Raw genomic sequence first — 14,121 nt, 5'->3', positions numbered from 1 at the left:
ATTATCTTTCTTGAGTCTTGTCTCCTCTTAAAAGAATAGGACCAGTCCAAGGGAGGAAGTTGTCACAAAGAGTGGTGAGTGCAGTTAGGGTAGAGAAGGGACGGCTATGACAATGACAGTTGGAACCAATCACTTTGGGCAAGAACTGGGTATTGAAAGAGGATATTGTGATATACATGATACCCCTTCCTTAACAATAGTGCCAACCCTAGTATCAAAAAGATGAGGGGGAGGGAGAGAATAGTATTCCATTGTATCAATATACCACATTATCTTTATTCAGTCATCTAATTGCTAAGACGATTGATTGATCACCTTATCCCATAATTTAGTAAATTGTACTGCCAACATTTGAGGTATGGATATATTTTTTTGTGCTGTTTTCAGTCTTCAGATAGATACCCATACTTGTGATTGCTGTCTTAAGGAGGCTCTATATTTTCCAAAATGGGTACACCAATTTACATTTTCATCAGTAGAGCATGAGAGTTTACTTTTCTCTACATCCTTTTCATTAGTTGTATTGTTTTTGATGTGACTCATTCTTACAGTATGAGTGATCATAATTTACATTTCCCTGAGGATGAAAATTTTTTGATCTATCATCTGTATAACTTATTTGGGAAGTATTTCAAATCTTCTGCCTATTTTCTGGTTGATGGAATTTTTATTATTTTTATCATGCATTCTTTACATACCTTTATCAGATGTTTAAAGAGCAAATATCTTCTCATTTAGTAGGCTGTCTTTTCATCTTTATTCTTTTTTTTTTTTTTTTTTTTTTTTTTGGTTTTTGGGCCACACCCGGCAGTGCTAGGGGTTACTCCTGGCTGTCTGCTCAGAAATAGCTCCTGGCAGGCACGGGGGACCATATGGGACACCGGGATTCGAACCAACCACCTTTGGTCCTGGATCGGCTGCTTGCAAGGCAAACACCGCTGTGCTATCTCTCCGGGCCCTCATCTTTTCATTTGCTTATGAAAGACTTTTTTGTTTTTGTTTTTTGTTTTTTGTTTTTTTTGGGGCCACACCCGGTGACGCTCAGGGGTTACTCCTGGCTATGCGCTCAGAAGTTGCTCCTGGCTTGGGGGACCATATGGGACGCCGGGGGATCCAACCGCGGTCCGTCCTAGGCTAGCGCAGGCAAGGCAGGCACCTTACCTATAGCGCCACCACCCGGCCCCTATGAAAGACTTTTTAATTAAATCTAGTTCCAATTATTTTTGCTTTCATTTCCCTTGTGGGGTTGAATTCCCAAAATATTTCTAATGCTAAGGCCACTTAATCTTCTATGTACATTATGGTTTGGATTTTATGTTTTAGGCCTTTAATCCATTTTGAATATATTTTTATGTAAGAGTTAGAGCGTAGTCAAACTTTATTCTTTGCACAGAACTGTTTGTTTTCCCATCATCCTTGAAGAACCTCTTTTTTTTCAGTTGTGAGATCTTAGCCCTTTTGTCATAAACTAAATATCCATAAATGTATGGTTTTATTTCTGGGCTTTTATAAATTACTGTTGCTTTGTTATTGTTTTAAATCTGCTAACTATGCTTCCATTTTTCTTTGACTTCCTCCAGATTGCTTATAGCTATTTGATGTCTTTTATGATTTTATATCAGGTTTAGTTATTTTGCCCCTTTTCTTTAAAAATTACTATTGCAACAAGCATCAGTATTTTTTAAAAGCCCCTCACGTGATTCTAATGTTTAGTGACTTTAAGAATCGCTAAGTTAAGTACTGCTGTCAAATTCTTTTTGTAAAACTTCATGTATCAGGACATGTACTTTTCCTGAGGTTGGGGTGGGTCATCTAAATTCCATAGGATCCATCGCCTCCACCCATATTGTCTGGTAATGACTTCCAGGCTTTCATTGTGACATGCTTTCCCTAAAATTAATCTTAAATGTTTCAAGTCTACTGAGTCAGACTGCTAGTAACCAAAAGGTTAGGAAATGATTTCCTTTGTAAGCTCATCTTAGGTAGTGGATTACTTGAATAAACTAAAAATACAATTCAAAAAAAAAATTTTTTTTTATGGTTTTTAGGCCATACCCGGTGACGCTTAGGGGTTACTCCTGGCTATGAGCTCAGAAATTGCGCCTGGCTTGGGGACCATATGGGACGCTGGGAGATCAAACCGCGGTCCATTGCCAGGCTAGCGCTGGCAAGGCAGACCCTTACCTCTAGTGCTACCACGCCGGCCCCCAATTCAAAATTTTGTATTCCTCTGCATGTATTCAAGAGGACATAGATGGGGGCCTGGGAGACAGTAGGAAGTAAACAGCTTGCCTTGCATGTGACCACTTCAATTAACTTAATTCTATCCCTTGTACTGCAGGGGTCACTCCTGAGCACAGATCCAGGAATAGCTTCTGAGCACTGTCAGGTTTGCCCCTGCCTCAAATAGAAGACTAATAACATGTATTTTATTTGGGGGGGGGTGGGTCTCACCTGGTGGTACTCAGGTAATTCCTGGCTCTTTGATCAGGAATCACTCTTGGTGGTGCTCAGGGGATCAAACCCGAGCCATCTGCATTTAAGGCAAGTGCCTTAATGGCTGTACTGTTGTTCTGGACCCTAATAACATATATTTTTAAATCTAGATAGATGATGATGTTCCTCATAATAGCTAAAAAAAATTAGCAGATAAAAGAAAATTGCTTTAATGGAAAAATGACCTTGTCTATTTGATGTTGTCATTTAATGAACTGAAAATTCATCAAAATACTATTATCATACTTAACAAGTAATGTTCAGGCATCTGTTATATATATTTTAGTAAGATTTCGATGTCACTCTGGTTTTGGTTCCTTAAAGAGATACTGAATTTAAAGGGGCTCAGGTAAAACTGAAAGTGCATCTGTATTGAAAACTATGAATTTCTTCACTGAAATTAGCACTTTCTAATTACATATATTTTGTTTAGTTCTCCATTCAAAAGTGGCTATTTTTATTTATTTTTGTTTGGGGGCCACACTGAACAATGCTCAGGGATTATTCATGCTCTGTACTCAGGAATTACTCCTGGCAGTGCTTAAGGAATCATATGGGAAATGCTGGATTTCTAACCCAGGTTGGCCTAACCCAGATTGGTCACTTGCAATCTAGTACCCTAATCACAGTACTATCATCCTGGCCTCAAAAGTGGCTGATTTCAAGCAACACAAGACTTGGTGCTTTAAAATAAGGAAAAGCTCCATAAGTTTTGTTAAGTGTATAATAGAAATGTCCTCTTTAAACTCATGTGTTCTACCCCTAAATTGACTTAAATGCTTTATCCAAGTCAGAGCTTAATCTAAATAGTTGCCTAGTTGCCTTAGTTTTTTTTTTTTATTGCGGATTTTACTATTACTTTTTTAAATATACATTTGGTATCCTTTAGATATTAGTTGCTGTTTCTGAAGCTAAAGAGAAATGGAAAAGTGAGGTTGAAAATATGAAGAAAAATGTACTATCTGGAAAGGAATTGGAAGAGAAGATTCAATTTCTCCAGAAAGAACTGGAGTTAAAGAATGAGGAGACCCCTGTGGTGGTCCGGGCTGAGTTGGCGAAGGCCCGGAGTGAGTGGAATAAAGAAAAGCAAGAAGAGATTCAAAAACTTCAAGAACAAAATGAGGAAGATTACCGGCAATTTTTAGATGATCATCGAAGTAAAATTAATGAGGTGCTGGCGGCAGCTAAAGAGGACTTCATGAAACAAAAAACAGAATTGCTGCTTCAGAAGGAGACAGAATTACAGACTTGTCTGGACCAGAGCCGTAGAGAATGGACTATGCAGGAAGCTAGGCGAATCCAACTGGAAATCTATCAGTATGAGGAAGATGTCCTAACTATTCTAGAATTTCTCTTAAAGGATACCCAGAAGGAATTTGTCAGTGATTCAGAGAACACACAACTTCTAAAGGTTATGTCGATGTGCTCATCAAAATGGGTATCAGTGCAATATTTTGAAAAACTAAAGGCCTGTGTACAGAAAGCTTTTCAAGACACACTCTCTATAATAGAAAATGCTAACCCAGAATTGGCAAAGGTAGGTGTCTGAGAAGGGAAAACCTTGAAGATTAGTGTGAAAGTCCATGGGATCCCACAAAAGTCTATGGAGTTTTTTGTTCTTTTTTTTTAATATCTTACATTTTATTATTATTTTTTTAATATATGTTTTATATTTTAAAAAGGGAAATAACTCAAAGGACTAGAGTGTGTGCTTTATATGTTGGAGACCCAGCTTCAATCCCTAGCACTTTGTGTCTTTCCCTCCCGAACCTCTATACTAAAAGTAGCCTTGAGCATTACAAAACAAAACACCCCCCTCCCCCCAAAAAACGGTTTTTCTTCTCTTTAAAATTTTAATGTTTGGTGGTTTGGGGACCACAACAGGTGGTGCTCAGGGCTTACTCCTGGCTCTGCTCAGCAATCATCTCTGACAGGGCTATATGGAGTAAAGGTAATTAAGCCTGTGTCTGCCACATGCAAGGTAAGTACCCTATCCACTGCACTGCACTGTACAATTGCTCCAGCCCCACAACATTTTTTTTTTGTTTGTTTGTTTTTGGGTCACACCCTGAGCAGTGCTCAGGGGTTACTCCTGGCTCTATGCTCAGAAATCGCCCCTGGCAGGCACAGGGGACCATATGGGAAGTTGGGATTTGAACCACCATCCTTCTGCATGAAAGGCAAATGCCTTACATCCATGTTATCTCTCCAGTCCCACACAGTTTTTTTTTTTAAAGAAGCCAAAGATTATTTTTTTTGGTCCCCAGTTTTTAATTTTCCAGTTGAAGAAGATAGTACAGCAAATAAAGCACATGCCTTATGCTCAGTTGACCAAAGTTCGATTCCTGGTGCCACATATGGTCCCCTAGCCATGGCCAGGAGTTATCCTTGAGCACTACTAGGTATGATTATCCTTCTACCCCACCCCCAAGCAATATAAATCTTTTGGAGAGATGGGGCATAGGATTTTTATATGTAGCCACCCTGGCTTCTATCCCTGGCATAACAGCTGGTTCCCTAAGCCCTGTCATGAGTTATCCCTGAGCACAGAGCTAGGAGTAAGCCCTGAGCACTGCTGTTTTTTTAATTTTTAGTAGTGCTTAAAAATAAAGCATTAGGCTTCTAGGTAGATTCCTTTTTCTTAACAAATATAATATGCAATTTTTTGTAAAGATCTGAGATTTTAGAATTAAAATAACTTTTTGTTTTTTGGGCATGACCACTTACAAAAGTATGCATATAGTTTTTAAGTCAGGTTTTATAGAAATTTCTTACAGAAAAGTTTTGGAAGCCTTTTTAAATTTATTTATTTTTTGCCCTTAAGAAATTTATATCTCTTGGGGCTGGAGCAGTGGCGCAAGCAGTAGGGCATTTGCCTTGCGCTGACTTAGGACGGACTGCAGTTCTCCCATATGGTCCCCCAATTCAGGAGCAATTTCTGAGTGCATAGCCAGGAGTAAGCCCTGAGCATCACAGGGTATGGTCCAAAAACCAAAAAGGAAAAGAAAAAGCAATTTATATCTTTTGTTGGCAAAAAATACCAACTATAAAAAGAATGGTGATTTATAAACAAGCAAATAGAGGTATAGCTTACTTGCTCAAAATCCTGAATCCTAGGTTCTTTTTTTTTTTTTTTACATACAGAATGTATGTTCTATGTATACAAAATAGATTGTATAAATACTCTCTGACACTCTCTTTAACTTTACTTGGAAGATCTAAAAACCAGTTTCACAACTTTATGGTTATGAAAGTTAGGTCTGATGGAAAAAATGTCCAGAAGATTAGAGGTGAAAAAAAAAGTTTGATAGATATTAAATGTAAAAGTTAAGGTTCATTATGAGATTATAATTAAATATTTTTATGACCAGGATTTGTGATTTAGTGCTAATATCTATTAAAAAGCATAACAATAGGGCAGGAACAATGGAACAATGGTAGGGTGTTTGCCTTGCATGTGGCTGACCTAGGACGATTCCCCAGCATCCCATATGTTCCTCCAAGCCAGGAGCCATTTCTGAGCACATAACAAGGAATTAACCCCTGAGTGTCACTGGGTGTGGCCCAAAAAACAAAAATAATAATGAAAAAAACGGGATAAAGGAGGGAGATATGGAATGCATGCTGGGAACAGGGGAAGAGGGAGGACAACACTGGTGATGGGAATGCCCTCATTCATTGTGACTGTGTACTTTAAATATTACTATGAAAGATTTGTAATTCACTTTGGTCACAATAAAAATTAAAAATAAAAGCAAAACAAAAAAAAGGCAACAGTATAGGAAGGAAAATCTGAGTTTCTCTTCTACATTTGAGACTTCCTAGCATATCCATATCTATATTTGCTTATTGAAAAAATAAGTATTTGGCTGGAGACAGAGTGATTGTACAGCAGGGAGGGCGTTTGCCTTGTCTGTGATGGACCCAAATTCTATCCTTAGGTACCCACATATGTTGCCCAAGCACTACCAGAAATGATCCCTAAGCATAGAGACACGAGTAAGTCTGAACACTGCTGGGAGTGCTCAGGACTTTGCTTAGAAAGCAAACAAGCAAATAGCAAATCTCTAGCCCATCTAATTCCTTAGTTTTTGATAAGTTATGCATAATACAGTTTGGTTTTTCTGTAGCTTGCATTTGAAATGGCATAGAAATCATGAGCTGAAGGAACCTGAAAGATCTAGTTAACATTTTTTATTTGTCACTTCTATGGAGCAATTGCTTTTTACTAAAATATAGCCGATCAAACTAAATTTGACTGAATACTGCTTGTAACACTTTAAGTTTCTCTTTTCTGAAAAACATGAAATTAAGGTAAGAATTCAAGATTATCATTAAAGCAAGTACAAGTATTAAGATTGAGAAGAGATGGGCAAATCATTATGCACTTTCAAGTTTTCTTTTCTGGAAATGCAGTCTGCCGAAAATCATGATGAAGCAGTGCCTTTACCCATCATTAATATACAGAAAAAAAACTAGATGGTTTTATTGGTCTTATGATTGTACAAACAGTATGAGATCATTGAGTGACTTATGGAACTTAGATTTCTGTGGCAAATAATTTGCCTAAGAGTTTAGGGGCTCTGTGACGTTTATTGGGTAGGATCAGATTCCATTCTAAGAAAAGATTACATTCAAATATGTAATCTGGCTTTTGTCAGAGTAATTACTTGACTTCTGCTGTTTTAGTGTCAACTCAGTTTAGAACATGAGGCAAAGCAATAATTATGAATTTATTATAGTAACTTATAAATATTAACTATGAAATCAATTTTATTAAATGTATAGCTTTTTAAAACTGAAAAATTAAATGAGAGTACATATAAAATGTACTCATTAAAATAAGATAATGGGCAAAAGATTTTTTAAGTGGCTAGGATACAGTTTAAAACAGTTTCTAAAAATTGCCATTTAAAATATATTAATATGGCAATTTATAATGAATAAAAGAAAACAAATATGACTGGAACAACATTTTCTAGCAAATCTCAGATGTACTTTCTCTTTTTTACAAAGTTTGAACTAACTAGCTGTTTTTCTGCCATTGCTGGTTATGCTGACTTGGGCCAGTTTTAAATAGAAATCAAAACATTGTCTTATTCCTGTTTACCTGATTGCTTGAAATTTGCTTTTTCTCTGTGTATGCTGGCCCCTGCTACACCCAGCAATGCTCAGGCATCACTCCTGCTGGGCTTGGGAATTCTTGGGATTGAATCTGGGTGAACCACATGCAAGGCAAATATTCTACCCACTGTACTATTTGACCTCTCATAGGTAGATTTTGAGAGATAGTATCTCATAGTAAAAAAATAAAAATCAAGACTTCTAAAATGAAGTACTGTATTTTTTGCACTCCCCCTCAAAAAGATGGGTGGAAATGTCTCAGCATCTTATGGATCAAATGCTGACTAGCGATGAGGGGTTCTTGGGGTTCCCAGAAAACTAGTAGAGAACTTGAAACTTAAACTCTCTCCATTTGTTAATGACAGTCATAATGATTCTTTTATATTTTGGGGCCACACCCGGTGGTGTTCAGGGGTTACTCATGGCTATGCGCTCAGAAATCGCTCCTGGTTTGCTTGGGGGACCATTTGGGACGCCGGGGATCAAACCACAGTCTGTCCTTGGCTAGTGTGGGCAAAGCAGAAGCCTTACCACTTGCACCACCACTCTGGCCCCCAGTCTTAATGATTCTTTTTTTTTTTTTAATAATATCTTTATTTAAACACCTTGATTACAAACATGATTGTGATTAGGTTTCAGTCATGTAAAGAACACCCCCTACACCAGTGCAACTTCCCACCACCAATGTCCCAAATCTCCCTCCACCCCGCCCCACCCCCACCTGTACTCTAGACAGACTTTCCAGTTCCCTCATTCATTCACCTGGTTATAATAGTTCTCAGTGTAGTTATTTCTCTAACTGTGCTCACCACTCTTTGTGGTGAGCAGTGATTCTTAATTTCACATTGATTGCTGTTCACTTAGCATGGTAGAAATATTATTCTGTTACAGGTTATTAGTACACTATTTGTTTTAGAACATTTTTTTTTGTTTTCCTCGTCTAACAACGATGTGCATTTTATGGTCAGGTGCATCTCGGAGCACGAACAATATGATATTTAGATTTGTTGTAAGTAATTAAAAAAGATTATTCAAGATCATTTGTTCAGTTCCTTTGGGATTTAGTATTGTTTCAAAATTTGAAAATACTGCTTTAAATGAATGTCACACTGTTCATGACTTTAGTAGCTGTATTGCTGTTATTAGAGATTATCTATCAATAAATGTTAAAGAGAAATGGGCTTGTCCATGACACTCAATTGCCTTAATTTTGGGATTTATCTGGCATGCCTCACAGCATATATTTAAATAATAGCAACCAAGAATGTATTTTCTAACTGTTGCTACTTTCAGTTCATGAAAAGCCAAGGTTGACATTAGTTTTTAATGATTTTTGATCTGTTGTAATGAAAATATTCTGAATCTTTAGAAGAATTCTGGTTTTATATAATTCTCCTATGGTTTGATCAGATAAGCCACTAATGCAGTTTACATTTATTTATGTACATAAACTATTTAGTATATATAAATTGTATCTCCTGTCTTTCACTGCTGGTTCTCTTTTTTGGATTTTGTCAAATAATGTCCTGTGTTCTGATTTAGAAAATAGGATGACAGGACACTTATTCTTTGTAATGGCAGCATTCACATGACACCTAATGAAAAATAACAGTGCTTGTGTAGGTGAGCTGTGCTTTTTGGAGAGAGGGAGCAGTTTGGGTTTGGGAGCTTATGCAGTGTTGCTCAGAGGTCTCTCCCAATGGTCCTTGGAGGATCTTTTGGTTTGGGGTATTGAACTGAAGTCAGCCTTGTACAAAGCAAAAACCTCAACTCCTAACTGTTCTAGGCAAGAATTTTTAAGGCAGTATTTCCTTTTTCTTTCTTTCTTTCTTTCTTTCTTTCTTTCTTTCTTTCTTTCTTTCTTTCTTTCTTTCTTTCTTTCTTTCTTTCTTTCTTTCTTTCTTTCTTTCTTTCTTTCTTTCTTTCTTTCTTTCTTTCTTTCTTTCTTTCTTCCTTCCTTCCTTCCTTCCTTCCTTCCTTCCTTCCTTCCTTCCTTCCTTCCTTCCTTCCTTCCTTCCTTCCTTCCTTCCTTCCTTCCTTCCTTCCTTCCTTCCTTCGTTCGTTCCCTCCCTCCCTCCCTCCCTCCCTCCCTCCCTCCCTCCCTCCCTCCCTCCCTCCCTCTCTCTCTCTCTCTCTCTCTCTCTCTCTCTCTTTCTTTCTTTCTTTCTTTCTTTCTTTCTTTCTTTCTTTCTTTCTTTCTTTCTTTCTTTCTTTCTTTCTTTCTTTCTTTCTTTCTTTCTTTCTTTCTCTCTCTTTCTCTCTCTCTTTCTTTCTTACTCTCTCTCTCTTTCTTTCTCTCTCTCTCTCTTTCTTTCTTTTTTTTTTTGGCGGGGGGGTCACACCCAGCAGCGCTCAGGAGTTACTCCTGGCTCTGTGCTCAGAAATTGCTCCTGGCAGGCTCGGGGGACCATATGGGATGCTGGGATTCAAACCACCCTCCTTATGCATGCAAGGCAAATGCCCTACCTTCGTGCTCTCTCTCTGGCCCTTCCATTTTGTATTTTTAACCATTAACATTTTAGTCAGGTTTTTTTTTTTTTTTCATTTCAAATTGAAATTGCATAGAAGCTTTGCTAGGCATTAATATGGAGATCATCTGTTTCAGACAAATATGGTCAAGACCACAGGGGTCACTGACACAGGAGACTCTGGAGCACTGGCAGTACTTCCTAAACCCATTTCTGGACACTACGCTCAGCCCTGGTCCTTGCAAGATGCAGCTGTAGAAGATGGTAATGGATCTTTTTCCCTATCAGTATTTGTAACACACATAGTCCGGAGTCCAGAGGTTGGTGTAAGCATAAAAGAAGAAAGATATTTACAGTCTTTATGAGTGACCAAATTTATAATATTACTGCCATGTGGTATATGTCTTTTCTCTTCCTCTCCGATTTCACCTTTATTTTTGAGAGGATTAATTTAGTTTCCCTTATCTTTCATGACCTTTCTTCCATTCATGATTCTTAGTATAAGGAGCACAAGAAGAATATCTTTGTTTTTGGACCACACCCGGTGATGCTCAGGGCTTATTCCTGGCTCTGCACTCAGAAATTATTCCCAGCAGTGCTCAAGGTGCCTTATGGGTTGTCAGAGCTCAAACCTGGGTTGATCGTGTACAAAGTAAGCAAGTGCCTTTACCTGCTGTACTATCTTTCTGGTCCATTAGAAGAATTTATTTTTTTATATTTATCTTTGACATATGACGTGATAATTTAGTAAAATCAATTAAATTATTCATGTATGTAAAGATTCAGGTAGGATCAAAAATCTGGCAGAAAAACAAATAAAAAGGTCTTAAAGGAGAACTGTTTTGGAATGTTTGGAAGGACAATCTGGTTGACGAATTATGGGACAGTTGTTATGGGACAATTCAGGATGTGATATGGGAGGGAGTATAATATAGGGGGAAGATTCTGATAGTATTTTTACATGATTATGAGAGATTTTGCTCATAGTTAAAATAGATACATCATTTTGAGAGTACCACTTTTATGGTGAGACAAATTCATACTGTATTAGTACTATCGTAGAACAATTATAAACTATAAAAAGTCAATAAAACACCCAAAATACAACTTTCTAAAGTCATTTGCATGTGTATTAATGAAGACATATTTTCGAAAAAGAATAGCAAGACTTAGAAAATGGTTCATAGAGGATTTTTTCATTTTGTGGTTTCTAGCCTGAGGGCAGGATACCTTTAGCAAACAGAGAGCTGTAAACTTTGCTTCTTCCTCAACTTTGAAAATTAGTGTTTGGGACAAATAAAACAACTATAAATTTAAGGTAGTGCTTCAGCTATTAGAAAGACTAGGTAGTCAAGGTGGTGGAAAGATTAGAAAATAATTTATTGTAAATAATGTCTAAATATCATAAGGTCACTAAATTACTTGAATATGAGTCAAAGCAAAGTATGCCAATGATGGATAAAAGAATTGAGCAGAAATTTTAACTTCTAACTAAGAGAGAGATTTTATACAGTGGTGCAACTTACTGACTTGAAATCTAAAAGTAAGAGAAGCAAAAAGGAACAATTTCTCAGAGGAATTAAATAGAAAAATCCAAAGACTCAGAATTGAGTATATCAAATACTTTGTGTACAATCAAATTATTCAACAAAAGAAGTATTAGAACAGTATTTTAATAAGAAATTAGTATAGGTCAACCCTGATTTGAGCCAAATGTTACACTGATAAAATATTTTGCAACATTAGTTAATACAGTTATATTGAGAATACTGGGATGGAAAATATGTTAATGAAGCTATATGAAATCTCATCAGAAAAATAAAAATAATTTTAAAGGAATCAAATATAAAATTTTGAAACTCAGTTTCTATTTGAAATATAACAGGATAGTGATGTCAAGGAAAGAATCTATAAACTTGAAAAAGTCCTTTGAGTATTATTCTTTCCTATTTTTTTAAAGGTACTTCCCTACTCCCAGATGATATTTCTCATCCATTTATAGATATCCTTTAGGTTTTTCTTGGATGGTCAGTTCTGTTGTGATGGAGTCCTTTGACTGTTTGAAAAAACTCTAGTTCTCCTTCACATCTGAGGAATAATCTAACTGGCATCTTGAGTTACTTTCCATTTAATATCATTGGATAATTTGAGATTGTTTTCATCCAATATTATTCTTTTTGTATATATCATGCTTCCCTCTCCTAACTCTGAAATTTTTATCAACAGCTGCTGATATTCTACCATGTTTTCCTTTTTGTTTGTTTCTGGGCCAGACCTGATAGTGCTTGGGACTTACTTCAGGGCTTATTCCTTACTTCAAGGATCACTTCTGCAAGTGTGAATCATATGGGGTGCTAGGGATTGAACCTGGGATGGCCACATGCATCCCAGGTTCTGTGCCACTTTTTGCTTTGACTTGGACTCTCGTTTCATTTAAGGATTCACTTTATCTTTGCTTTTAATGAAATCTTCCATTTAAATTATAATATATTTTTTTATTTGTTTTGGTTTCATTTGCCTTTTTTTTTTTTTTTGAGATCTCAAGATCTGAGCATCTAAATTCTTTCTCAGTTTGGAAAAGTTCTTGGCTATTATTCAAATAAGATTTCTGCCCCTTTCTCTTCCCTGCTTTGGGAAATCATGTGTTGTGAATATTTCTCTAGATATTGTTACATTTCTCTAGATATAGTTTTAATTTTTTGTTTGTTTTTGGGCCACATCCAGCAGCGTTAAGGGGTTACTCTTGGCTCTGTGCTCAGAAATTGCTCCTTGCAGGTTGGAGGGCATGATCATATGGGATGACGGGGACGGACACAGGTCTGTATCAAGTCAGCTTGTGCAAGGCAAACACCCTACCACTATGCTATCGTTCCGGTCCCAGTTTTAAATTTGTATTGGTCTTTTGCATGTCTTCTATTTCACTTTTGAGCTCAGTAATTTGATTTCCAGTTTCTTCTATTCTGCTTTGGATGCCTCTATTTATTTGTTTTGTTTTGTTTGGGGGGACAAATGTCAGTGTTCACTGATCAGTGATGCTTGGAATTTAGGGAGCCAGGTGCTGGGGATCGAAAAGGGGCCTTCCACATTTAAAACATACACTCAACCCTTTGACTTATTTCTCAGACCTCATTGTATTTAAAAAAAAAAATACTTTAAGTACTATTCTCTTAAGCTCTGTGTCCTTAGGGCTTTTTAAAACTTTCATACTTTTCTCTTTGTTGAAGTTCTCTTCCTTAATAAGCATTATTAAAAGTGTTGTTTGGAAATCTTCAGGTACCTTGCAGAGCTATGTTGTATTAGAACTTCTTCCAGAATATTATCAAATTTTATTAGATGGCTGATTTAGTTCCTTTCCTCACTGGTGATCCGGGGACATGGTACCATTATGGTGGGTTGGGCAATGACCAGGGTTTCAAGAGCAAGATGCCAGTTTGGCAAGTTTGAGAGGATCTGGGCAGTGATTAAGGGTCAGAGGTCCTCAAGTGGACTGCATTTTCTTGGCTATCTTGACTGTGCAGATCTTGAGTGTAACTGGGGAACTTCTAGTACGGATGTAAGAAAAGGTTGGGGACTGACCTCTTGCTTCTGTTCAGAGTTTATACTTTAGAGCTGACAGCGAGCAGTCTTGCTGGCCCCCAAGGATTGTTAGAATGAAAAGTGAGATTCAATATGTTGTCTATATCATCAGCACTTCATCAGAAGGTTGCAGGAAGTCATCAAGGATGGCATCTGCCATGCCCCAGATTCCTGTCTCTGCCCTATAAGTTCATGTATCTTATTCCAGCACTGTGTAGGATCATAGGCTTGGAGTGCAGTTCCCCTACTACCACTCCCTGAAGTAAATTTCTCTACCTTGCCAATCTCTCTGCAGTTGCAGCTTGTTGTTCGGTGGCAGGATTTCTTCCTGAGTGGTCTCTATTTCCATTTCATTTCACTTAAAAAAATTGGACATATAAACACTAATAGAAAGTATAAAGTAAAAAATACTGGCAATACTAGAACCTCACAAGAAGATGGAGCAATTGGCTATTTC

At 37.2% G+C, this 14,121-nt stretch overlaps 1 protein-coding gene across 1 annotated transcript in view; it reads left to right on the top strand.

Moving 5' to 3' along the window:
- CEP152 (centrosomal protein 152) overlaps positions 1–14,121 on the top strand; it is a 114,693-nt gene that overhangs the window by 88,311 nt on the left and 12,261 nt on the right. Inside the window, exons 20-21 of the mRNA XM_049781706.1 lie at positions 3,386–4,033; positions 10,226–10,352. Coding sequence (XP_049637663.1) covers positions 3,386–4,033; positions 10,226–10,352 — 775 coding nt within the window. The remainder of the gene's footprint in view (positions 1–3,385; positions 4,034–10,225; positions 10,353–14,121) is intronic.

This window comes from Suncus etruscus, chromosome 10, assembly GCF_024139225.1.
Source record: "Suncus etruscus isolate mSunEtr1 chromosome 10, mSunEtr1.pri.cur, whole genome shotgun sequence".
Classification (NCBI taxonomy): Eukaryota; Metazoa; Chordata; class Mammalia; order Eulipotyphla; family Soricidae; genus Suncus; species Suncus etruscus.
This window is presented reverse-complemented; position numbering and strand designations above follow the sequence as displayed.